General features: G+C 41.0%; 1 protein-coding gene across 1 annotated transcript in view; it reads left to right on the plus strand.

Moving 5' to 3' along the window:
- Gnaq (guanine nucleotide binding protein, alpha q polypeptide) overlaps positions 1 to 24245 on the plus strand; it is a 255837-nt gene that overhangs the window by 75456 nt on the left and 156136 nt on the right. Inside the window, exon 2 of the mRNA NM_008139.6 lies at positions 11449 to 11633. Coding sequence (NP_032165.3) covers positions 11449 to 11633 — 185 coding nt within the window. The remainder of the gene's footprint in view (positions 1 to 11448; positions 11634 to 24245) is intronic.

Below are 24245 nucleotides of genomic sequence, written 5' to 3' on the forward strand. Positions count from 1 at the left end.
TTTCTGTTGTTTGTTCATGTGTGCCCGCATATGTGTGTGTGGGAGGGTACAGATGCACTGTGGCTGGGCAGAGGTAGATGTTGGCATCTTTCTCATTGCTCTCTGCCTTATTTTTGATGCAGTGCCTCTCACAGAACCTGGAGCTCATCAATTTGCTATTCTGCTGGGTGAGCAAGCCCTGTGTATCATTCTGTCTCTGCCTTCCCCGAGGTGGGATTGCAGGTGCACACTAGTGTGCCCTGCTTTTGTCGTGTGTGTGTGTGTGTGTGTGTGCGTGTGCGCTGGGGTTCAGCAGATCCGAGTGCTTGGGCAGCAATCACCTGGCTGACGAGTCATCTTCTCAGCCACCTGGCTTTGATTGCAAGACAGTCTCCCTCGTTTTCCAGGTTGGCCTTGGACTCAAGTCTTCTTGCTTCTCCTTCCAAGTGTTGGGATTATAGGTCTGTGTCACCAGGTTCTGTTTAAGATTAATTTTCACTTTAACTAATCTCAAATGGTATGTGGACAATTACTGCTTCATAGGAGTGGATTTAGGAATTCTGCTTTTCCATAATTCTATTTTTCAAATTATTCTGTAACATCCCTACTAGTCAGTCTTGGAGCACATACAAGTCCTTCCTAGTATTCTTAGTGCCATTTGAAATCATTGGGGTTCACAAAAAAGCCCTATTCTACAATCTGAGCTCCCGTCTGTTTATTGGGACATTCTCATTGCCTTTCTTAATTGCATTGGCTTTTCCCTCTTGCACTTTAATAATTCCCCTACCTCAAAAGATAATTATTTTTACAGGCTCAAAGTGACTCATGTTTTTATTGGACATGGTAACCTTGAAAGAAGACTACTATAGTTTTCAGTTCCTTTGAGTTGTTATTTGAGCATATATTAAATAATAGGTTGAAAATTCCTTATGAGAAAACCATAACTAGTGCTTTCTACGGTTGTAAAAGAACACACAGAGAAGGAAAGTAGTAAATCTTGAAGCTAGAGAGAACCTGAGTGTTCTTCAGGTCCATTTGCTCACCATCAGCATCCGGAAGCCATGTGGGTTGTTATTAGGGGTCAGGGCAGGAGGTCCCTGCTGAGGTCGAAGCTGTCTGTGCTACATGCTTGCTTGTGACTGATCTGAAGAATGTGAAAATGGAAATTGGTGGCTAGGTCCTCCTTGAACCTTGTTCTCTGCTGTAGACGGGTTGCTTGCTTCAGGAAGGGCCACATGAACCTTCTGTCCCAAGGAAGTACTCACTGAGGGCTGAACATAGTTTTCTAAGTCACATCTTGCCATTTTCCACCCACTTCAATTTTAAAAGTGTATTTATGTGTGACCTAAAAATCTGGATAGAACAAATTCTTGTTTTTTATTTTATGTAAAAGAAAATGAATGCTAAATTCTGTGGGTGAATATTTAGTCTGAAGAGTCCTCTTTTCTTAAGATGTACTTATTTTGACTTGGTATTTTCATGATCTCTTCATGCATTCCAAACAACATCAGTGAAGTGCCTGTTTTCTCCAAAGAAGTGGGCATGTAGCAATGGTGTCCCATTATAAATAAGTGACTGTATGTAGCTTAGAGATGAAAATAATTTCTTTGGCTAAGGATATTTATCTCCTAGGAAGTGAAACTGTAACCCTGGGTTTGCAGTCACTCTGACTCATCCATTAACAGAAGGAGCTCAGTCACCGCGAGCCCTTGCCTTTGTTGAGAATATGGGACATAAACCCCATCCTCTGGGCCATAGGTGGCCTCTACATCAGTGCTGCAGACCTCACAGCTCCACATAAGGCTTTTCCTTGCAAAGAATTCAGAGTTCAGGCTGAGTGCACTCTGTCTCCACAAACCCCACCTTAGGATTCTCTAGAGTGCATTGTGTTATTTCAGCTAGAATTCCAGGTTTCTCCCAGTTTGAACCCTCACCACCCGTATCTCATCCATCTCTAATCTAGAATATTATACATCCATCCTACTGCTATCTTGGTCTAAATTTCCATTGTTTTATTAGCTTGGATCCCTGGAATATCTTATTAATTTGGCGTTACCACTCATTCTGAACACAGAAGCCATATTCTTTACCTTTCAAGAGTCTCAAAGCTGTGTAGTGTACTTAAAGCTTTCTTTGAACTCATTTCCTGAGCTGTAATATTCTGTGTATCTTGAATGCAGTCTCTACATCCCAGGTCTCTCCCCTTGCCTCCCTCCTCCTTCTCAACATATGTGTCTTAGCCATACTGCTCTTCTTACCTTCCCTTTAACCCGACAGCTAAGCCCCTCCCCACACTGATCTCACATCAGCCACTCTACAGCCTGGAATGGTGTTTCTTAATAATATTGTGGTGGGATCTTGAATATTCAAATATTAGTATCATTTGTGCCTTTTAAGGAAGTTGTTTCTTGATCTCTAAAAGCAGCAATTCTCTGGTAAAGACAGAATTTCACTAATCAGCCCTGTTTGAACCAGGCTGGCCTGAACTCACAGACATCTGTCTACCTGCCTCTGTCTCCCGAGTGCTAGGATTAAAGGCGTGCACTATCATGCCCAACCAGTTTCATCACCTTTAGTTGTTAAATGCATAGTACCCATCTCTACCTGATAGTTGATTCTTCATCTGTCGTCATATATCAGGCACACATTTGCAGGTATAGATGCTATTCTCTGGGTGTAGCGTGGGTCTTTGTCCTCTTAAACACTTAGTAGCTGTAATTACCTACAGGTGGGCTGCACAGGAGTGGGGTCATCAACTTTCTATTATGGCAGTGGGAAGGGACGTGCCCTTCCCTAGGGATATACAGTTGGTATCTTTAGTGGTACAGTGGCTCAGAAGTGACCCATGCTCTTTTATATTCTGAGTGCTTTCATAAGTAACCACAATTAAACTGATTGGCTCACCAAGCTATACTTGAGTAGAGTGCTTACTGTTTCAGGTGCCCTGATTCCCAAGGAAAAGTTCACACAACAAAATACCCATGTGTAGCCATGTTGCCTTTGAATTCACAGCATCTTTTCTTAAACTTCTGGAGCATTGGAATTTCAAGAGTGAATTGCTATGCCCAACTCTAATGTTTTCTTTGTGAAGGCAATGAGTATCTTGTATCCTAGAAGTCTGAAAGAAAATCTTGTACAACTGGCAGATTTTCCCTTTTGAATCTAGCTTAATGTACTCAAGGTTAAATGGGGCCTAAAAGTACTAAATGGGAAATTTAGAAATGAGTAACATCTTAAGTTGCATACTGTTCATACCTGTGTCTTGTGATGCTCATCATACCTTTGGCCCATATAGCCACACTGTATATGCTATTAGCGTCTTAGTTACTTAGTAGTGTCCCAGTTATCTAAGTGACTGTAGTAAAATCAGTGTTTGTGTTCAGGTAACCGTACTTAATTTAACAATGCCTCTAAAGCAAAGCAGTAGTGATAGTAGCAGTTCACATGCGCAAAATGGAAGCTGAAAAGTGCATGATTTAAGTACAAATTCTTATAAGGAAAATATTGTATGTTGAAGTTGCTAAGATTTATGGTAAGGATGCATCTCTCATGATGGTTTTGCCATTATACTTCAGAGTGCAAGTTAATGGCACAGTCTGTGATAAATGCCAAACAAGGAGGGAAAAGGTGTAAACTCACGTGTACACAGCAAGAAGACAATATAGACATTGTTAACTAACTATATATCATATATATGTGTGTATATATATGTAGAGTTTGAAAACTTCAGTTGCAGAGATCGTGGTAGGCCTGTGGAGCATGAATTTACCCGTAGCCATAAAACTGTCAATAGGAGAAACCAGAATAGTCACCAGATACATAGTATATACCATGTCGCATAAATACATAGTATATGCCATATCCCCAAGTAGTTAACAAATTATAGTATACATCATGTGGACAGATTTATAAAACTGAGAAGAGATTAGGACCTTTAACATTATGGAGAATTTTCTCTTCAGTCATTTCTTTAGAATCCATTATTATATAAATGTGCAGCCAACAAAAGTCAGTGACAGAAGTGTCATTTCTGTGTTTACCAGGAAGGAAATAAAGGAACAGAATGGATTTGCCAGTGATAGGATTAGAAGACTCAGTATGGTCCATATATTCAGCTAATTTATTTATTTTTGAGACATGGTCTCATATATCCCAAGGTAGCTTCAAGTTTAAGTAGTTGAGGATAACCTTGATTTTTCTGATCCTCCTAACTCTGGCTCACAAGTTCTGAGATTATAGCATGGGTTGCCATGCTTGTTTTATGTGATGTTGAGACTCCAGCCTACGACGGCGTCTTATGCGTGGATGAGCACTTTTCTGACCTGGCCCTGTTTTTTTTATCCCTCAGCACTTCCAGGCAGATAAGGGATGTGCAATGATGCTGAACTCAGCACTTCATTATTGTTGGAAGAACTTCTGTGCCAGTGTAGCTTTAAGATGTAGGTTGGATTTTGGAGAAAACTGTTGAGGTATTAGACACACTACCCATCACACATTAATATAAAGTGAGATAGGTATAAAGTATAACCCTTTAAGAAAAGCTAGAATAACACCCTCAAGTTTGGGTGTTAATGGCAAACAGAGGAGGGAACTCAGAGGAAAGTAGGTGAGACAACAATACAAATGGTAAATTTATATAGCAGCTTTAAGTCAGTCAATAAAAGAAAATGTGAGATCAGGGAGTGCTTGTACCCAAGCGCTAATTCCACCTTCAAACCAGAACTGTTCAGTGGAACACAGCAAGCAGATTTTTCATACAGTTTCAAGTAAAGATAAGTTCAGAGAATCAGCACAGATGAGAAAAATTTGGAACATGTCTTTTCTCATGTTGAGTATAAAAATTAAATAATATATATTTTGTTCCTTAAATTTTAGGTATTTAAAAATGTAGTGCTGAAGGTGGACCATGAGGAGCAAGGGGTACAGCTGTAGGAGCCCAACGCTACCCTAGAGGTTGCATTTTTGCACTGCCCCTCTAAGGAAGTAGAGTTAGCCATAGCTTTCTTCAGGAAGGCTATCAGATCATTCTTTATACAAGTCAAAAAGTTCAAATACTCAGAATGCCGTATGCCAGAGGAATTGTTAACTATTGCACATCCTTATGATAGCCTTTGTTATGAATAATTTCCAAAAAACACAATTAGCATCATGGGATAAGTAGAAACAATACGTCATTGTGTCATTGTTCAAGAACAACAACAACAACAAAATATCTAGAAAAAGAAACTGTAAAGAAATATTTAAAATATTTTATTTTTAGAAGCATTTTCTAGGGTGAGTATAACTTTGGTAAGAAGGAGGAAAGTTCAGTTGATAAGGTACATGATTGGGAGTCTTTCACAGAGAGGAGACCCCGGTAGGCTTTAGTCTGGCTTCTTCTTGATTAACTGTCAAATAGCAGATTTCTTGAAAGTCACTTCCCTCCTTGGTAAAACCAGTGAGCTCTAGGCTTGCAACTTTTCTCTGAAATACTACCTGTAGGCTTGTAGGGAGGGAGGTGGGAAGATGAGCAGATGGTCATGAAGAACCCCCAGAAAGCCTTACCATGAAGAGTCCCATATATTTTCTCCTCTCCAACTATAGCTAGTTCTTTTAATTAAAAAATTAGGTATAGTTCATCTGCTATTCCATTCAGAAAGTTTTAGTATATTTAGAAGGTCATGTAACAACTGATACTAGTTTTATTGTTCTTTGTTTGGTTTTTCTTTGAGGCAGTCATGCTATGTAGCCCAGCTAACCTAGAACTCATTTTGTAGAATAGGTCATTTTGTAGACTAGGTCATTCTTGAAGTTCTTCTAGCTTTTGCTTCCCTAAGGGCCTGTATTACAGGCATCGATAGCCATGCCTGGCTTTTGATGTTCTTTTTTTAAATGCTCAGAGGCTCACCATGGGCATCCCTCAGAAAGAGTGTTGGGGTGGGAGGTAGGACAGTTAGTAGTGTTTTCCTTGCAGTCATGAGGACCTGAGTCTGATCTCCATGTTGTAGCCAGCCAGTTGTGGTCCTGTGTGGTTTTCATCTCAGCATTGGTTCTTTGAACATGCAGATCCCTGGGGCATTCTGGCCAGCCACATTCACCTACTTGGCAAATTCCAGCCTAAGAGACATAGTCTCAAAAAATGACTATGTCCAAGGAACGCTGCCTGATGTTGTCCATTGGCCTATGCATATTTGTACATGTAGACATGCCAGAGGAGTCTCACTGTGTCTGTCTGTCTGTCTGTCTGTCTGTCTGTCTGTCTGTCTGTCTGTCTCACTGACCCCTGAGGATATGTATCTTTGATGAGTCTTACTGTGCCTATTAGACAACTTTCTGTGAGGCTTTAACTTCTTTGGGAAACCTAAGGCCACACAATTTCCAAAATGCTTCCAGTAAATCGCTGAATTTTCAATGTACTTTGTCTGCCTTTTTGTTGAAAACAAACCAACTGGATTAGCTCTTACTATACCTCCTGGTTCCATTAGTTTTTACTTACAATTGGTGATACCAAAATCAGGTTTTCTTTTCTTTTTTGCTATATTTTAAAAAATTGTCTAGTACTTTCTATAAGACTACACTGGGGATAAACGATTAAATATACCCAGCTGTTACCTTGAAGGACAGTTTTGTGAAGGAGAGAAAGTTGAAGTGACTTTGTTGTCAGAGATGCCCAGTTTCCTGTGTGAATGGAGGAAAACACAAAGGCAGAATGCACACTTAAACACATGGATTGCATTTGGCTTAGGGTTTGACCACATCATCTCATTGCTTACCATTAATTCTTTGCAGGCTGTAGGTGACTGATGTGCTCCTTGGTAGGAGTTCGTCCTTGAAGTATCTGGTTCTACTTTATCCAGGGTGATAGTAGAGAAGTAGAAGGAGAAGTAGCCCATGTTGGAATAGCGTGAAATCTCAGGCTGGCTGGGCCTGAGATTTCACGCTATTCCTGCCTTAACCCAGTGGATCTGAAACAAGTCGCCTGACTTGTAATGCGGCTTCACAAGCCTTGTTTTTCTCCCTTTATCTGGGAGCTGGCCAAGCAGGAGGGTGGGGTCGGGGCACTTGGCTTCAGCCTTTATATTCATCAAGGGCTTCGGATGTGGACTTCAGAATCTCCAAATACAGTCATGAAAGGCCAAGCAGGATGAAATGAGTATATTCAATAGAGCAGTTTTCCTGACTGTATTTTGGAATTCCTCTTTTATCTACATAATCTAAAGAAGTGGTGTGGATGGTCTTCAGCCTATAAGAGGTCCTCCTAGGTCCATTTTCTGCTTTTCTGTGAGGCAAAGAGGATGAATAAGTGAACTGTTAGAATTCCTAGTAATGTTAGTATTTGTTCTGCTGGAATCTTTGTATGTAGATGGCACACCAGAGTCCTTGAGCAGGCACAGTAGTAGCTACATTTTAGTAGTAGCATAGTAGTAGAGCATTGAGGGACGCTGGTGTTGTTCATTGGCAAGAGAGTGAGTGTGAGAGGCAGAATCAATGAGTCTATGATTACTTCAACAAAAATGCTAATTAGAGAGCAAACCACTAAATCTATGATTGCTTTCTGTAATAAATGCTAATTCATGACCCTTAAAGATAATGTATGATTGGATTTGAAAGTCATTTTTGACAGAACCATTTGCAAATCACATTATGCAAATTGGCAGAATAATTAGCATAAGTGTGGATGCTTCCTGTGAATTGGATTAAAAGTATGAATTCGTGGCAGGCTCTATATGTAGGCTTTGGTTGTGTTGAAAAGATCTTGACAAAGAAAACCTAAACTGTCAATATTGCATGTGGTGTGTGTGTGTGTGTGTGTGTGTGTGTGTGTGTTTGTGTGTGTGTGATGGTGCAAGCCAACCAGCCTATCAAGCCATGTTCTCTACTGTAGGGTGTTAAATGTAAGTTTAATGTTTGTTCTGATGGATCGTGATGCCAAGTGAAGTAGGGATTGCTCTTTGTTCTTTATCCAGATTCAGGGAGTAGGGAAGGAAACGCATACTTTGTGGCCAAATATAAATGCTAGATGAACTAGCCTTTTATATAGATACCATGGTTCTTAAGTCTAAGTACTTTGAGGAACTGTCCTGAGAAATGCAGTGTATGTTTCTAGAGATACTAGCAACTTTTCTAGAGACATATTGATAGTGAATTGCTAAAGGAGAAAACAGACTTCCCATGGATCTCACATCCTACCATATGCTGACTTGCTTGTTGAATGTTATTAAATGATTTGAGGAGACATGTGTTCAGTGTAGCAAAAAATAGGAGGCCAGTCATATGATGACACAGGTATACATATCCCTGACTTTTTGCAGGTAGGTCAGTGTATTCACAGTGCTCGGTGAAGTGTAAAGGGTGCATACAAAGTTTTGCTTACAAAGAGGTGACAAAAAGCATAAGTCCCTGTCCTTTATATTAGCGAAGGGGAGAAAAAGGTCTTATGCACAGATGCACACAACCTCTCTAATTTATTTATTATAGATTTAATTAATTGCTGTATTTCTTAGTACTGAGGGGAGACTCACAGCCCAGATTTCTGGTTTGAGCTTTCTCACATTTTGTTTGTTCAGTGTCACTACAGTGATCTCCAGAAGAGTGACTTGAGAGCGAGGCACTGAAAATGATGGCCTTGACAATCCAGAGAGTAAGTCCTAGGAAAGCTTATGGACACAGGGCAGAGGAGGAGCAGAGGGTAGCCGCCATCGCCTTTCCTCTCCTGCACATCACCCCGTGCTCCTCAGTTTTCCTTTAGGTTTTGTGGTTGTCAATTCAGGCCAGAAACACTTGACACATTTCCCCTGGGTGACTAAGGAACAGTTTATGAAAGTGAACTAGATGTAGGTAGTAAGGTCTAGTAAGAACCAAGACTCCAGAGAGGAAAGCCATATGGAGGGACTACTCGGCAGTAGCTTGTGGTCCCTTACAGGGGATACTGCACGCCGGAGTGGCTGGTGTTAGAACATAGTTCTGTCTTTTCGATATTGTCTGTCTTGCTGTGACTTAGCTGAAAGGATCTTGGCAAAGGGCAAGATGCTCATGGGACCTGTATCTCTTGGCCTCCAGGGAGCACCCAGCAAGGTGGGGATGGGGTGAAAGCCCTGGCTCTGTTCCTGGGATTTGTGGTATTATTATTAATTATTATTATTAAATGTATGTTAAGGACTCCTGGAATATATCCAAGGAGATGACAAGAGTTGACTGTGCTTGGCTAAAGTGATGTAAAGAAATGCAAGTCAGTGTAGTTGGTGTTTCATGTGTTATTTACCTTTTTATTTAAGGGGTAATTATGTAAAGATTTTTTTTTTTTTTCAGATGAAGGAGGAAAGGGACCATGCTTCCTGACTCACTCTACTTTTTTCTTTCATTAATTTTACAGTTAAGATCTCTTGGGGTTGGAGAGATGGCTCAGTGGCTAAGAACACATACTGCCATTACAGAGAACCCAAGTTTGGTTTCCAGCACCCATGTTAGGTGGCTCAGAACTGCCTATAGTTACAGGATCTAGCGCCCTTATCTGGTCTCCTTGGACATCTGCACTCATGGGTATATGACTATACACAGACATTCCTCTCACCAATACACATAAACACATCATTAAAAGTTAAAATTTTGAAAAGATCAGGGGAGAATCTTATACTTCTGAGCTCCTTGGGCACCAAATTTACATGTACATAACCACACTTTCACACATACACATACTTTTATTTATCTATTTTAAGGAAAAAAAAAATCTCTGCTGCTTTTGTAGTGTAAAGGACTGGCAGAGGTGTGATGGTCATTCCTACAGTCTGCCTTTCCTTGTTCTTTTTTCTTCCTAAGCTTTTTTCTTACATTGTTTTGATTGCTTAGTGATTACTAATTCGTGGCTGCTTTTCTATTGGAGATAGGCCTTTTCAGATATGTGGTATTCATGGTCAGGATTATAGAATATTCATTATAACTTTCAAATTAAGCTCACTAAACTGTGAATTAGCTTTTATATTTCAATGTTACATTTATATTTCAAGGTGTTCTATATCACCTAGTTAAAATCCATAGAGCAGGCCGGGAGACGGCTCAGAGTATAAAGCCTGAAGTACACAAGTGTAAGGCCTGGAATTTAGATCCTCATCCCTGTAAATGTGGGTGTGTAATTCCAAGGCTCCAAGGTGAAAGGGACTCTGCAGAACAGGCTGGCTAGTTGTATTCATCAAGCAGTGAGCTCTGGGCTCAGTTGAAAGAACTTGCCTCAATGAATATGATAGACAGTGACCAAAGAGAACTCCTGACACCCACCATGGGCTTCCATCTGTGTGTGAGTGAGTGTGTGTGTGAGTGTGTGTTTGTGTGTGTGTGTGAGTGTGTGTGTGTGTGAGAGAGAGAGCGCATGAGCATGCACATACCCACACACATGCAAGCAATAAATAAACAAATAAACCACCTGCAGTAAAACCTTACGTTCAGAATAACCTTTCATTGTAACGTCTCTGAGGGCCTCTATTATCTGACTGTTTCCTAAGATACTTAGGTAAAAAAATTGTTCTTATTTGAATGTTCATGATTGTTTATGAAGAGAGCAGTAAAATTGAAACATCAGAAAAGCAACATGGCGTGAGGGTGGGTTTGCAGTTCTAGTTCTAGTCTCCTCCTCCTCTCCCTCCCATCTCCCCTCCCATTTCCCCTCCCTTCTCCTCCTGTTCTTTGCAGCCTTGCTGGAGAAAGGCCATCATTCTCATTTTGTTCTTTCATATTTAAGTATCTGGAATGTGGGTTATTTTTATACATATAAATGTTCCTTATATTGTTGGGGAGTGGAGAAGGACTTGAGAAAAGGCACTTGCATTTAGAAATGTGATGATTTCAGATTTAGAAATGTATATTGAGGATGGTAAAGATAAGAAAAACTGGAAGAAAAACACCTAACAACAACAAAACTTCATAACAACAACTAAGCTTCTGAGTTGTGTTATTCCCATGTATGAGACAGAGACATAACTCAACTAACCAGGTCCTGCAGATATTTACTGTGGCTGCTATGGCTCAGCATGCCACCCGTGTTGTGGTCTAGCGGGAATTGCCTACTTTTGCCCCCAGTTCTTAACTGGAGAAAAATGTCTTAGGTTTTAGGTCTTTTCTGCTTGTTTATTTCTGAAATGTGTCAGTATAAGGATATTACCATTTGCAGAGTGCAGGATGCATTTTAGAGGGCTTGGTCACATGTCAGTGATTTTTTTTTTCTTTTCCTATGTTGCTCTTGCACTTGTTTCTCAGAGTTGCAGGGTTAAAAGTCCCTGTTTGATATGTCTGTGCTCAGTGGCTTCCTAAGATGTGAATAGTGTTTGAGCTTATTTGCCTGCCTTTAAAATGGATGTGCCTGATGCTCTGAGTGTCCTCTGTATGCAGCATTTTGATTTTGTATGATGCTTCTCAGCAGGACTTTTGGGGCTAGTTTTGTTATCTGGAAGACCAGAAAAGCAGTTGTGATCTAATCTGCTGCTGCCATTTCTATTCCAGGGACAGGGGAGAGTGGCAAGAGCACCTTCATCAAGCAGATGAGGATCATCCACGGGTCGGGCTACTCTGACGAAGACAAGCGCGGCTTCACCAAGCTGGTGTATCAGAACATCTTCACGGCCATGCAGGCCATGATCAGAGCGATGGACACGCTCAAGATCCCATACAAGTATGAACACAATAAGGTAAGTGCACTCTTTGGAACAGTTGGCAGAATGGGGTCTAAACCCTCCTAGAGTGGACAGTGAGCATTTGAAATGTACTCTTTCCCCTTCCCTCTCCTTTTGACCTCCCCTCCCCTCCCCTCCTCTTTGTGTATGCAGGAGTACACAGGTGCTGACTCATGGAGGCCGGAAGTGTCTTCCTCTGTCATTCTTCACCTTGTTGGATCGTTTATATTATAAAGCGGAAGATACCTTAACTATTTATTCCCTGGCCTGTTTGATACTAACTGGATATAGCTTTTGGAATGCCACAGCAACATTGGAATTTCCTCTAATATTGCCTAAGTGTTGCTTCATTGAATGAGAAGTTTCACTGGCTGTGGAGGGAGCTGGGGACCAGATGGCATGGCACTGCACGTCTTTTTATAAGCCTTACTCTTTTCTAAGGATTCTAAACTTAGGAAGCAGCTTGCAATACATGTCAGTATGTTGCACACTTTTACCAAACTATGATTAATTTTTCCTTGAGTGTAGGTATCCATGATTTTGTCCATGGGAGTTCTTTGCTGAAAAAGCATGTTTCTATAATGGCGAGCTCCTCCAACTCATCCCACATTGAGGAAACACATGTTTTAAGATTCCTTTTGAACATACAGTGATATAGAGCTTGTTTATTTATACATACCACCTTGTTTTTTTTCTGAATACAGGTTCATAGCTAACAATAAAAGAGACTGTCATTTAGTAAAGCCTGCCTGTGTAAAGTATATGACCATGAGATTGCTTCAGTATTTAGTTCTTTCTAAAAGGATGAATTCCATTCATCTTCCACAGATGAGTTCTTCTGATTACATTCTCTGTCTTCATCTAGAATTTGATTACTAATAAAAAGGAGGTGATTTGAGTGCCTCTGTGTTAGCATGGATAGGGAACTGTCTGGAATTGCAGTGTGGTGAAGAATGTCTGAATTGGGCAGTTGGTGTTCTTCCTGTATGCCGGTTGTAGTATTTCATATGTGCATGCATGATCTCCTCAGGTTACAGGATACCTTTCACAGAGCATCATGCTCGTTGGGAATCGATCCCACCTCAACAACACAGGCAAAGCAGAGGAGGCTTTTGCTCATTGTGTAGAACGCCCCCGATGGGGGCTCCTGGTATTCCTTTGCAGCTGATTTGTGATGTCTGTGAAATCAGGGATTGAGGCAGTGTAGAAGTGTCTATAGTCTGTCCATTGCCAGCTCTGCAAGAGAAAAACATCTGATATGGAGAAAAGAAATGATAGTGGGGACTCAGCCTGTGCTACCTTCAAGCTGACAATTTCACTTTTCTTTTTATTCTATAGTTTGAGCATCCTTGATCTGAAAATGCTATGGTGGAGGACAAAGGATAGATTACAGGATTCAGTCTTTCCTTCCACCTGTATAAATCCAGTAAAATTATTAAAAATTTGTGTAAAATTACTACCAAGCTGCATTCATTCCATGAGTATGAAAAGCAAGTAGCTTAAGCCTCATCTCATAGATACTTGTATATATGCATGTGTTACCATATTTAAAAGCTCTGCAGACTAGGATGTTTCTGGTGCAAGTATTTCTGACAAGGATACTCACCCTTACCTAGTTTCTAAGTTTAGTCTTTAAAGTTCTAATGACCAGGCTCACTTAGCAACTAGTCTTTAGCTCAATTTGCCTAAGTAGCTACGGACTGTTACTATGACACGTGGTTTTCCTTTTCATTTGGAGTGGAGGGGAACTAAGAGGACCACTAAGTACTATGCTACCTGTCTTAGTCATGGTTTCTATTCCTGCACAAACATCATGACCAAGAAGTAAGTTGGGGAGGGAAGGGTTTATTCGGCTTACACTTCTATACTGCTGTTCATCACCAAGGAAGTCAGAACTGGACCTCAAGCTGGTCAGGAAGCAGGAGCTGATGCAGAGGCCATGGAGGGATGTTACTTACTGGCCTGCTTCCTCTGGCTTGCTCAGCCTGCTCTCTTATAGAACCAAGACTACCAGCCCAGAGATGGTCCCACTCACAAGGGGCTTTTCCCCCTTGATCACTAATTGAGAAAATGCCTTACAGTTGGATCTCATGGAGGCATTTCCTCAACTGAAGCTCCTTTCTCTGTGATAACTCCAGCTGTGTCAAGTTGACACAAAACTAGCCAGTACACTACCTAAGAATAAGGAACGACATGTCACAGAAAAGTACTTCACTCATTAGGGTTGGGGGCATGATTCAGTCGTTATCTTACCTTGCAAGCCTGAAGATCTGGGTTCTGTCCTCAGAATTGAGCTAAAAATGCCGAGGCATTATTACATGGGCATGTAATCCCAGCACTGGAGATGCAAAGACACGCAGATCTCTCAGGTTCTTAGCCAGCCAGCTAGCCTAATTGTGAATGTCAGGCAAATGAGAATGGTGCCAGCGACATCCGCCAGCCCTCAGTTTCTTGGTTATGTGCATGCATACCCACTCCTAAGATGTAAGCATTTGTTAAAAATGTTTACATTATTCTGATTTTTGTATTTCCTTAAAAAAGAAAAACCCTCAAGATCTTCAATGCTATTTTTCAAGAGAAAATAGCCAAAATTCTGAAGACTGTATTATTCCTGTCTTTGATCAACTCAATAAGAAATTGCTACATAAAAATGAAACAAAACAAAAACCACAAGGGAATTTTCTTAGTTCCCAGAATGACCACATACTGATTGCACTGAGGAATTTCCACCTGTGTAATAAACAGGACTAACAATTTCGCATTTTGGTCTGTCTGTCAAAACATCTGGGAAGCCAAAGATTTGTAGGCTGCAGAAACCAACCTGGATGAGGAAGAGGAAAAGTTTTGAGGGTGTGAGCTCACAGGAGGCCTGAGAAGCTGAAGGACTGTGCTTGGGAGAGATGAACTTCAGCCAATTTCAGTCTTTCAACACTCACTTCTGATTCAGATTCCTGGGAAAAAGTGTTGGACTGGCCCAGCCTGGATTCTTTGCTAGTTCTTTAGACAGGGGAAGGAAGTCTGGTCAATGTGATTGACAGTCCCTGGGGGAAATCTGGGTACTGCTAGTGGAAAAAGGAGAACAATTCTGGCCCCGTTCACAAATGTCTACTACAAAAGTGCACAGTCGATTTATAACACGGAATGACATGTGAACTCCCTGTAGATGCAAGTCCTCTGAGTTTACTTAGCATTTACCCTAAAATACAATTTCTTATTCTGGACTTACTGTGGGTTATAGGGTGGGAAGGGACTCAAGTTAGTGACCGAGTGACAACTATCTTCTCTCCGATGTGCACTGTGGTAAGTGTATCCAGCATTTGAGTTCTAGCACAGAAAAGCCAAAGAGTCTTGCAGTCTTTACATTTGTTAAGAATTTTTCATTTCTTCATAGTCTAGGCCTGAGTTTTTTCATGTGTGGGAGTGGGACAAACAGTGATAAGGTGGTTTAAAGTTGGAAAGCTCATGCATGTGAAATACCTTTAAAATTGTTGGCAGTGTCAAGTGGAGGAAAAGCCATCCTCAGAGCATGGTCACTGGGATAGGATGCCAAGGGAGGCACAGATCACTCCTTTCCTGGATGTGTTCAGAACAGAATAGATTGTTGACATGTGGCTTTCTCTAAAGCTGTCTTTCCAAGCTAAAGCATGCTGTGAACTGGACAAACTGAAATCTTTTCTGACAATCGCCTCGCTCGTGCTGATCCCTGAGGAAAGAGTTTAGCAATAGATGGACACTGGCTCTCTCCCTTCTGTGTTCTCACTGAAGCAGAGCTTATGCATAGAAGAACGCGTGTTCTTAGTAGTGAGAGTCAGGTGTCACCACTTTGAACATGTCTGTAGCTAAGCTCTTAATCTGAGTCAGCACAACCAGTACCTGGGCTCATTACCCCTTATTCTAGATAAATCTACCAACCACAGGGGATCATCTCTTTGATGTTTAAGGACATTTAGTTTTGCCAATGTTTCAACCTGTATTCAAGAAGGCACATATTGTATGAACTTTGGTATCTGTATTTCACTTAAATCATATTTGAGGGGTAACAAAGAACTTGTCCTGGTGGTGAAAATATTTTTTTTAATCTGTTTAGTCACATAGTCACATTTGTTTAACATCTAGTTTTCTAGCTATTCTATAGGGTATTTGTTTGTTTGTTTTTATATATGTTTTCTTTAAATATGTGACTGTTTCTGACTGTTACAAATAATACAAATGTAGGCACTCTTGAACCTGGCCTTGGTTAACATATGATTATGTTTACCAAACAAAAACACATAACCTTTTACCCGCCTCTATTAGAGTGCCTGATTTATTATTGCTTTGTAGGAGCTCTTTATATATTAACAACTCTCTGCTTAGTAAATGCAATTTTTCTTTACTTTGTGAATATTTTCTTTACTTTGTGATTTACTTTCTATTTTCTTACTGGTTCTTCTAGTAAAAGTTCTTAATCTTAGTCCAGTTAGTCATTTTTCCCCCCTCTAATTAGTCCTTTTAAAGTAATCTTTGCTTACTTTAAATTCATATAAATAACCTGGGCTTTTCCCAAATTTTTTATTTTTGCTTTTACATTTAGATCTAAAATAAACTTCATCATATATTGTAGAGTACAGTGTGAAATAAGGAGACACATTTTAATTTTTCTGTCTTGCAATCTTGTTGACCCAGCTAGTTTACCAAAGACACCATGCAGGGCTGTGCAGGATCGCCCTGGTCACTGATCACATGATTATGTATACAGTTGGTTCCAGGTTGACTATTATGAGCCATTTGATTATTTTGTGTCTCTGTCTATCAGTACTAAACTGCTGATAACCAAGCTGTATAAGGAGTTTTGATATTGGACAGGGTAAGCCATTCTGCTTTGGTTTTCCTCTTTGAGACTGCACAGCTGAGTTGACTCCCTTATATTTAAAGGGTTTTTGGTTCTGTTCTTTTTTTCCATGAAAAAAATGTCTTTAACATTTTTTAGGCTTCCTAGGCAGAACCCAAATGTTTTCATGGCTTACTCTGTAAAGCAACATCTTCCTTTTCCGGAGGCCTCTGCATGTTTGCTGTTCAGCTTGTGTTAATTTATGGCCAGGCACAAAGTTCTTTATTTTTCCTATATTGATAATGACATTAAGAAAAAAGCAGTCACATCACTTCTGAAGGCTGCTGTGAGCCTTCATTAGTATTCACGGGTCCATGTTCTTGTCCTTTTTAGCATTTTCATTTAGAAAGAGGAGAAGCTGGGCCAAGTGCAGTGGGGATCAATGTCCCTTTCCAGCAGTGTCTTTTGGGCTGACATTTCCTCTGCAGTGCCCAATTTAGCTAATACGTTAGCAGAATCCTTTCCTGTTTCCTGTCCCCAGTGTCTGCAGCACTGGCATTGAACAGGTTTGTCTGGATCACTAGCTTTTGTGGAACTAGGCCATTTTTTTTTTTTTTTTTTTTTTTATGGTTCAGTTTAAAAACTTAGGTTAAGAAAGAAGGTAATAATGAAAGCTGGTTTTGACACTTGTTAACTGTAGTGTTTTAATCTGGTTTTAAGTGTTCTGTGTGCTGTGATATAACTTGTTTTTTTGTGAGTAAGCAAAAACAAACAAACAAATCTGTATGTTGTTTAGTTCCATTTGATCTGGTTTTTGATTGTTGAGATAGGGTGTCTTAGTTGCTTTTCTAATGCTGTGGTAAAACCTTAAAACCAAAGCACCTTACAGAAGGAAGGGTTTGATTTTGTTTTGTTTGTTTTTTGTTTTTGTCATATGATTCTAGACAGGTGAGTGACCATTTCTGTCATGACAGAAACAGGAAGCAGATAGCAAACTCAAAATGACAAGTCATTAAATTCTCAAAGCTCTCCCCCAAACAGTGCCTGCCACCAAGTGGGGACCACATATAAAAATGGAAGAGCTTTGGGGACATTCTCGCTCATGCCACCACAGAAGTCTTAAACCATGTGGCCCTCATGCCTCAGCCTCATGAATACCATCCCAGGCAGCAGAAAAACGAGATATTTCTATGTATACACTCACGCCTAACTGGCTCATGTGGGAATATATATGTGCACACATTCCTGTCTAACTGGCTCACGTGTACACTGTTCATGTGGGAATAAAGCTGAAGACAGAGCAAACGTCTCCCTGTGTTGCACATAAGCAGTGAGTGCCTGTGTATAATGTTTTCTTAGTGTGTTATCTGTGTCCTTTCTGCACCATGGTTCTTCTCTCCTCAGCATTGCTATGTTTTCCATATTCATATCACAAGTCAGCTTGAGCTAATAACATGTTGTTGAAAGTAATATGACTGGGCACCCTCCTCTAATCTCCACAGGCACTAGACATACATACATGCATATGGACAAAGCACGCACAAAATATGCAGGCATATATTTTCTCAACCTACTTTAATAAGGGTTCAACCTCCTCTCTGTCCTACCACCTACCAGAGGTAGTGGAAAAGAAGTGCCTGTTTAGAAATAGTTCTTTGGGGTGATTCCAATCTTCATTGTTCTCAGTCCAGTCCACTAGCAAATACCACATGGAAACCGGCAGCTCACTCGGCAGATACCACACACGAACCAGCAAAGACGGTTCAGTCCTGAAGAAACTGTGAGGCTTGCCAACTGGCCAGAGTCCTCCAAAGGACGCCGCAGGAACCTCATGAGAAGTCACCAGAGGTGAAGCTCAGCAATGTAATGTAAGGTGAAGACTAGCAAGGTGGAGCAAGGCAAACCAATGCTCGCACTCCCACTGTCTGTGGGGTCATATTTATATCCCGTCTAAACATCATGTGCCTTTTGGTGTGTTTGGTATAGCAAAACTTCCTTTCACCTGTGTATGCTTTTTTTATGTGTCTGCTTTAGCAAGACATCCCTTCACCTGTGTGTCCCAGCAAAATATCATTTGACATAACTGAATTTCCAAAGAAACCAGAAGTTTCCAATTCAAAAATAAATAATTATGAATGTTTTAAAAATTAACATGACCCAAGGCCTGACACTATACTGAGGCTACAGAGCGCTCACAAAAAGGGACCTATCATGACTGTCCTCTAGAAGACCCAACAAGCAGCTGAAAGAGTCAGATACTGATATTTGCACCCCACCAGTGGACAGAAGCTGCTGACCCCTGTGGTTGAATTAGGGAAAGGCTGGAAGCTGAGGAGGAGGACGACCCTGTAGGAGAACCAGCAGTCTCAATTAACCTGGACCGCTGAGATCTCTCAAACACTAGACCACTAACCAGGTAGCATACACCAGCTGATTTGAGGCCCCCAACACACATACAGCAGGGGACTGCTGGGTCTGGGTTCAGTCAGAGAAGATGCACCTAACCCTCAAGAGACTGGAGGCCTGAGGGAGTTTAGGGGTCTCGTGGGGTGGATGGTGGGTCATGAGGACATCCTTGTGAAGACAGGGGTTCGGTGAGGAGGAATGGGATGTTGAACAGTTGGAGGGTGGACCAAGAGGGGGATAAGATCTGGAGCGCAAATAAATAAATAAATAAATAAATAAATAAATAAATAAATAAATAAATAAATAAATGGAGGGTGGACCAAGAGGGGGATAAGATCTGGAGTGCAAATAAATAAATAAATAAATAAATAAATAAATAAATAAATAAATGGAGGGTGGACCAAGAGGGGGATAAGATCTGGAGTGCAAATAAATAAATAAATAAATAAATAAATAAATAAATGGAGGGTGGACCAAGAGGGGGATAAGATCTGGAGTGCAAATAAATAAATAAATAAATAAGCAAGCAAGCAAGCAAGCTCTACCTGGAAAAACATTAGTATGATAAGAAGAATAGCAACACTAGAGGATGGAGGTTGAGCTTTTGTTCTTTAAACCTGGCACAGTATTTAGCACAGAATTTGGCTGTTGAGTGAGTGAAATGAATGGAGAATCAGTGCGTGAGCATTTGTTTACCTTGATAAGCTTTGGTGCACTACTGTTGGCATACCGTTTTACAATACAGTAATAGAGTCAAACACAGCTTCATCTGAAACTGATTATAATTGAATTGCTTTTGAAATTGAATTCCAGTTTTCTTATTGACAAGTAGTGGTTATTTTAATTCCTACTTCTAGTATATTATGAGAATCTTGACCATGAAGAATCTAGTTTTTGCCTTATTTTCAGTTTTTCATACTTGCAGATTGTTCTTATCTTCTCCCTTTCAGCAAGCTGAGGCATTAGCATCCTCATCTTAGTTCAGGCTCCAGGGAGATGCTGCCAACATGGGGCCCCAGGCCCTCGGCTGTGTGGGCAGCCACAGCCGCAGGCCCACATAGCACACTATTCAGAAGCACACGTCTCAGGCAGAAGACCTTGTCAGGAGTCAAGGCATCCTGCTAAGGTCAATCAGCAGGTTTGAGAGAAATGGCTAAACGCAGCTTTTTCTCATGTGTTTAGATATTTCAATACTGTTCATTAAGGAACTCACTGTTTCCTTTTCTAAATTAGTCTGTCTGATGGGTTTCTGTTGCTGAGCAGATGGCATGGAGTAATTGAATGGCTAAGTGAAAGATCACCCTGCTTAACAGTGGGCAGTATGTTCAGCTTTGAGAAAGGATGTGTATAGCTGCATGAGATTGACAGTGTTTCCCCAGCCACCTCCTTATTTTTTGATGACCCCATGGGAATGTGGCCTCCCCTTTCTGTTTTGGTAGGTAGAGGACACGGGACTTTGTTGGCGATAACCTGCCAAGCTGTTAATGCATCTGTAATTTAGGAACCACTGTACCCTGAAGATGGGGTTTGTGACTCATGCATTTGTGAATGAGTGGTTGATTTACAGACTGTGAAGATGGTGTATGGTATGGGGTGGACAAGATCATCCAGGTGGACAGTTTCAGTGGTACCAGCTAGTCCTCACTTGAGCTACACTGCATCTACCTGGGCATTTCTGGGTGCCATGCAATTGTGGCCTACAAGAAAAATGTGGTATACATCCAGGCCAGTGGCACCCTGGTCACTGATGTGCGGGTGGAGGTGCCTTCCACATCCTGTTCTGTTGCTGTTTTCTGTGTGGACTTCACTGATAGAAAGTTCAACCGTGGAAGCCAGGACGAGGGTGGCTTGCATATCAGTAAGAAATCTGGGATTGAAGTGCAGGGCAGAAGCTTGGTTTTCAGGTGAAGGAGCTAGGATCTGGTCAGAGTCAGAGGAGTTGTAGTCAAGAAGCTGGAACACAGGGAATAAATACAAGCTTCATCTCGGGAGTGCAGTGGAAGCTCGTCATCAAGATCCGCAGCATTGACTAGGTAGGCTAGTAGGAGCTGTTAGAAAAGAGCCTCAGTAGGAGGACCCCAGACCCTGCTTACAGTAGTGCAAGAAGCATACTGCTCACTTCTCAGTGTTTCCCTTAAAAAGGATTTTAAAACATCTCTGAAAAGACCAGACATGTTTGTGTTAAGAACAAAAGCGTTTTCAGCTACTGAGTGTTGTTTTTTGTTTGTTTGTTTTTTCCCTTTTTGACACCTGGAGTTTTTTTTGTTGTTGTTGTTGTTGTTGTTTTTTGTTTTTCAGCCTGTTTGTCCTATTCTATGTCTTCCTAATTCCTAACATTTGGTTATTTTGTGATTGTATTCCTTTTTGCTTGCTGGTTTATTTGCTTTAAGAACATGAATGACTAAACGAAAACATAGGAGGGGATATGGGAAAATAGCATGCTGTTACTATCCTCATGGCTTTTGTAGGTGTGCATTTCTACAGAGATGGGTACCAGCGAGGAAGCATACTGGAGAAATAATGTCACTTCATGCTGGAGCATGATGGGTTCCTTTTGCTCCTTCTCATCTTATTCAGCTTTTCTCCTCCTTTAAAAATATTTCTTAACAAGGCCTCAGTATAAGCCAGCCCTTGAACTTGAAATCCTCTTGCTTTGTTGTTAGTGTTGGGAATTTAGACCTTACCACATGGAGTATGCTTTTTTTCTCTAGAAAAATAAAGAGGACTTGCTGTTCTTGCAAAGGACCTGGGTTCGATTACCAGTACCTACACAATGGCTCAACTGTCTGTCACTCTATTCCCAGGGACTCTGGTGTCTTCCTTGAGTACAGGAATTCATGTGGTGCACACATATACATGTAGGCAAAATGTTCACACACACACAGAGCAATAAATTCTAAAATGAAAGCATGTAGTCATTGCTAGTATTGGTGGATATAGTCTAAACTTGTTGTTTATTGGTGGATCCAGTGTAAACTTGTTCTTTATTGGTGGATCCAGTATAAACTTGTTCTCTATTGGTGAATACAGTGTAAACTTATTGTTTATTGGTGGATACAGTGTAAACTTGTTGTTTATTGGTGGATACAGTGTAAACTTGTTGTTTATTGGTGGATACAGTGTAAACTTGTTGTTTATTGGTGGATACAGTGTAAACTTGTTCTTTATTGGTGGATACGGTGTAAACTTGTTCTTTATTGGTGGATACAGTGTAAACTTGTTCGTTGAACAGATACCACAGTTGTATGCTTTTTAAAAGTTGGCAAGGAGTCATTTGTGAAGTTGTTACCACTGCTCCTCATGGTGATTGAGCCATTGTCTTTTATGGTCTTGTCTCACTTGTATGAATGGAGAGAGAGTTAGAGGAATGGTGTTAGTGCTGAGAAACTGCCATGCTGACATGCATTAGCCTGGATGCCAAGTTTCCCACCTCTTGCAGTGTGTACACTTCCTGTGTGGTATATCGTGTGATGGTTTTGAGCTAAAGCGATGTGCTGAGCATATCAGATGCTGCTGGTTATGATGTACTGAGGTGACCTAGGTAAGAGTCTTTGAGGATATTTTTTTCTTTATGTGTTCTTGATGGCATTGGCCTAAAGTATATAGTCTTAGGATCTGTTTAGCATTGGCTACCTGGCTTCCAAAGGAAATGGGATAAGAGCCCCTATTTTATGTATCCCAGACAGACCCTCACCAAGGTTGGGTGTCTAGTTAACATCTGTATGTTAACAATGTTGTCACAAGTTTTAGGAATTTGGATTGTAGCATGTTTTTCGCCCAGGGCAGTGGCAGCTTCCAAATGGAGGTACTATTTACCATTTAAGGGTGTAGAATTAGCAACCAGCAGGCACTTCTGTGTACTGTATCTATGGTCTCTAAAAAATTTATACAGTTTGTGCCCAGCCACAGGGAAGGGCTTTCTTTTTATTTGCACAGCAGTCTCTTTTGGCCGAGCTATATCTACAAATGGAGTTAACCTTTTCTAGTAGGCACAGAAGGCATTGTCCAGTCAACTGAGTGTGGGATTGGGAACATGATTTTGAGTTCTAAGGCAGCTTGTCTGAAACTTAACATTATAGTAAGGGTAAATCACACAGGTAGCTTTGAAAACTGCACATTTATATTTCAATGGATGTGGGGTGGCCCTAGGGTGGGCCTGTGGCTTTGCTTTCTTGACAAGCTTCCAGGTAATGGTGATGTTGCTTGAGTAATTTTGGGCATAGAAAACTGGCTCTGCCATCAGGGGCAATGTGAAAACCCTAGAAGCCAACATTAGAGAAAGTACCGCAGAGTGTATCTATCAGTCCGATTTCAGCCATGGGACACGAAGCTAGGGCCTTACCCTGTGAATGGTGTGCTCGCCTAGGTGGGATGGTGCTGATGGCCTCACTTTGTAGCTGATATGAACATTAATGAGAATAGAGCTACACGTTTATAGTGATATTAGTGCACAGTAAGTGTATACTAAATAAGTAGCTGTTACATTCTTTCTAGAAGAATCAGGGTTAGGAGAGAGAGGCCTTTAAGGAAAGTCCAGAGGTTTTCAGGAAAAAAAAATGTTGATTGCTTAAAGGTCCAGGGGAGTCTTTGACCTGAGGACAAATGTGGACTCCATTGTTTATCAGCAACAACAGTGATTTCTTGTGGCAGCCATCTGCCTCTTGTTGGACCCAGCATGTAGCATAGAGGAAAGAACCCTAAAGGGCCAGAGGATGTAGATGTTGCTGAAATCACACACACTGACACTCCCTGGGAGCCAGGGCAGCTTGTCATCTTAACAACAGGTGTTTTCAAGGAAGGAAGACCAGTCCAGAGGATGGGAGGAAGTGAGAAAACCTCTCAAACGCTTCTGAACCCAATTTAGTTATAGGCTTTTAGTCTAATTCACTCAAAGGTGCTGCAGAGCTAGTATTCTAATTTTGCCTGTGCAAATGCCCTAAGCTACTGAATGTGTAAGTTATAAAGTATGATTTGTCAACTACAGCTAAAGTTGAGTTTTTAATGCTTAGAATGCAGCTCCTGGCTTGACTTCATGAATACCTGTGGTACAGGATACTCACTCATGATTTCCCGTTCCGTGTCTCTGTCTTCCTTCCTGCGTTCAGGGTCGGTAACTGGATTGTGACACCTGGCCATGTTGGATATTCTGTGTTCTCACAGTTTCTCGTGAATAAATCTGGTGATATTTATAAAAAACACTTTTTGTTTTGGAAAAAAAATCTAGTTCTGATAAAAATAATTGGGTTTCTTAATTTCTTTTTTTGGAGGGGGTGGGGAAGGTTTCTCTGTATAGCCCTGGCAGTCCTGGAACTTACTTTGTAGACCAGGCTGGCCTCGAACTCAGAAATTCTCCTGCCTCTGCCTCCCAAGTGCTGGGATTAAAGGCATGGGCCACCACCGCCCGGCGGTTT

The sequence above is a fragment of the Mus musculus genome, chromosome 19 (assembly GCF_000001635.26).
Source record: "Mus musculus strain C57BL/6J chromosome 19, GRCm38.p6 C57BL/6J".
NCBI classification, from domain to species: Eukaryota; Metazoa; Chordata; class Mammalia; order Rodentia; family Muridae; genus Mus; species Mus musculus.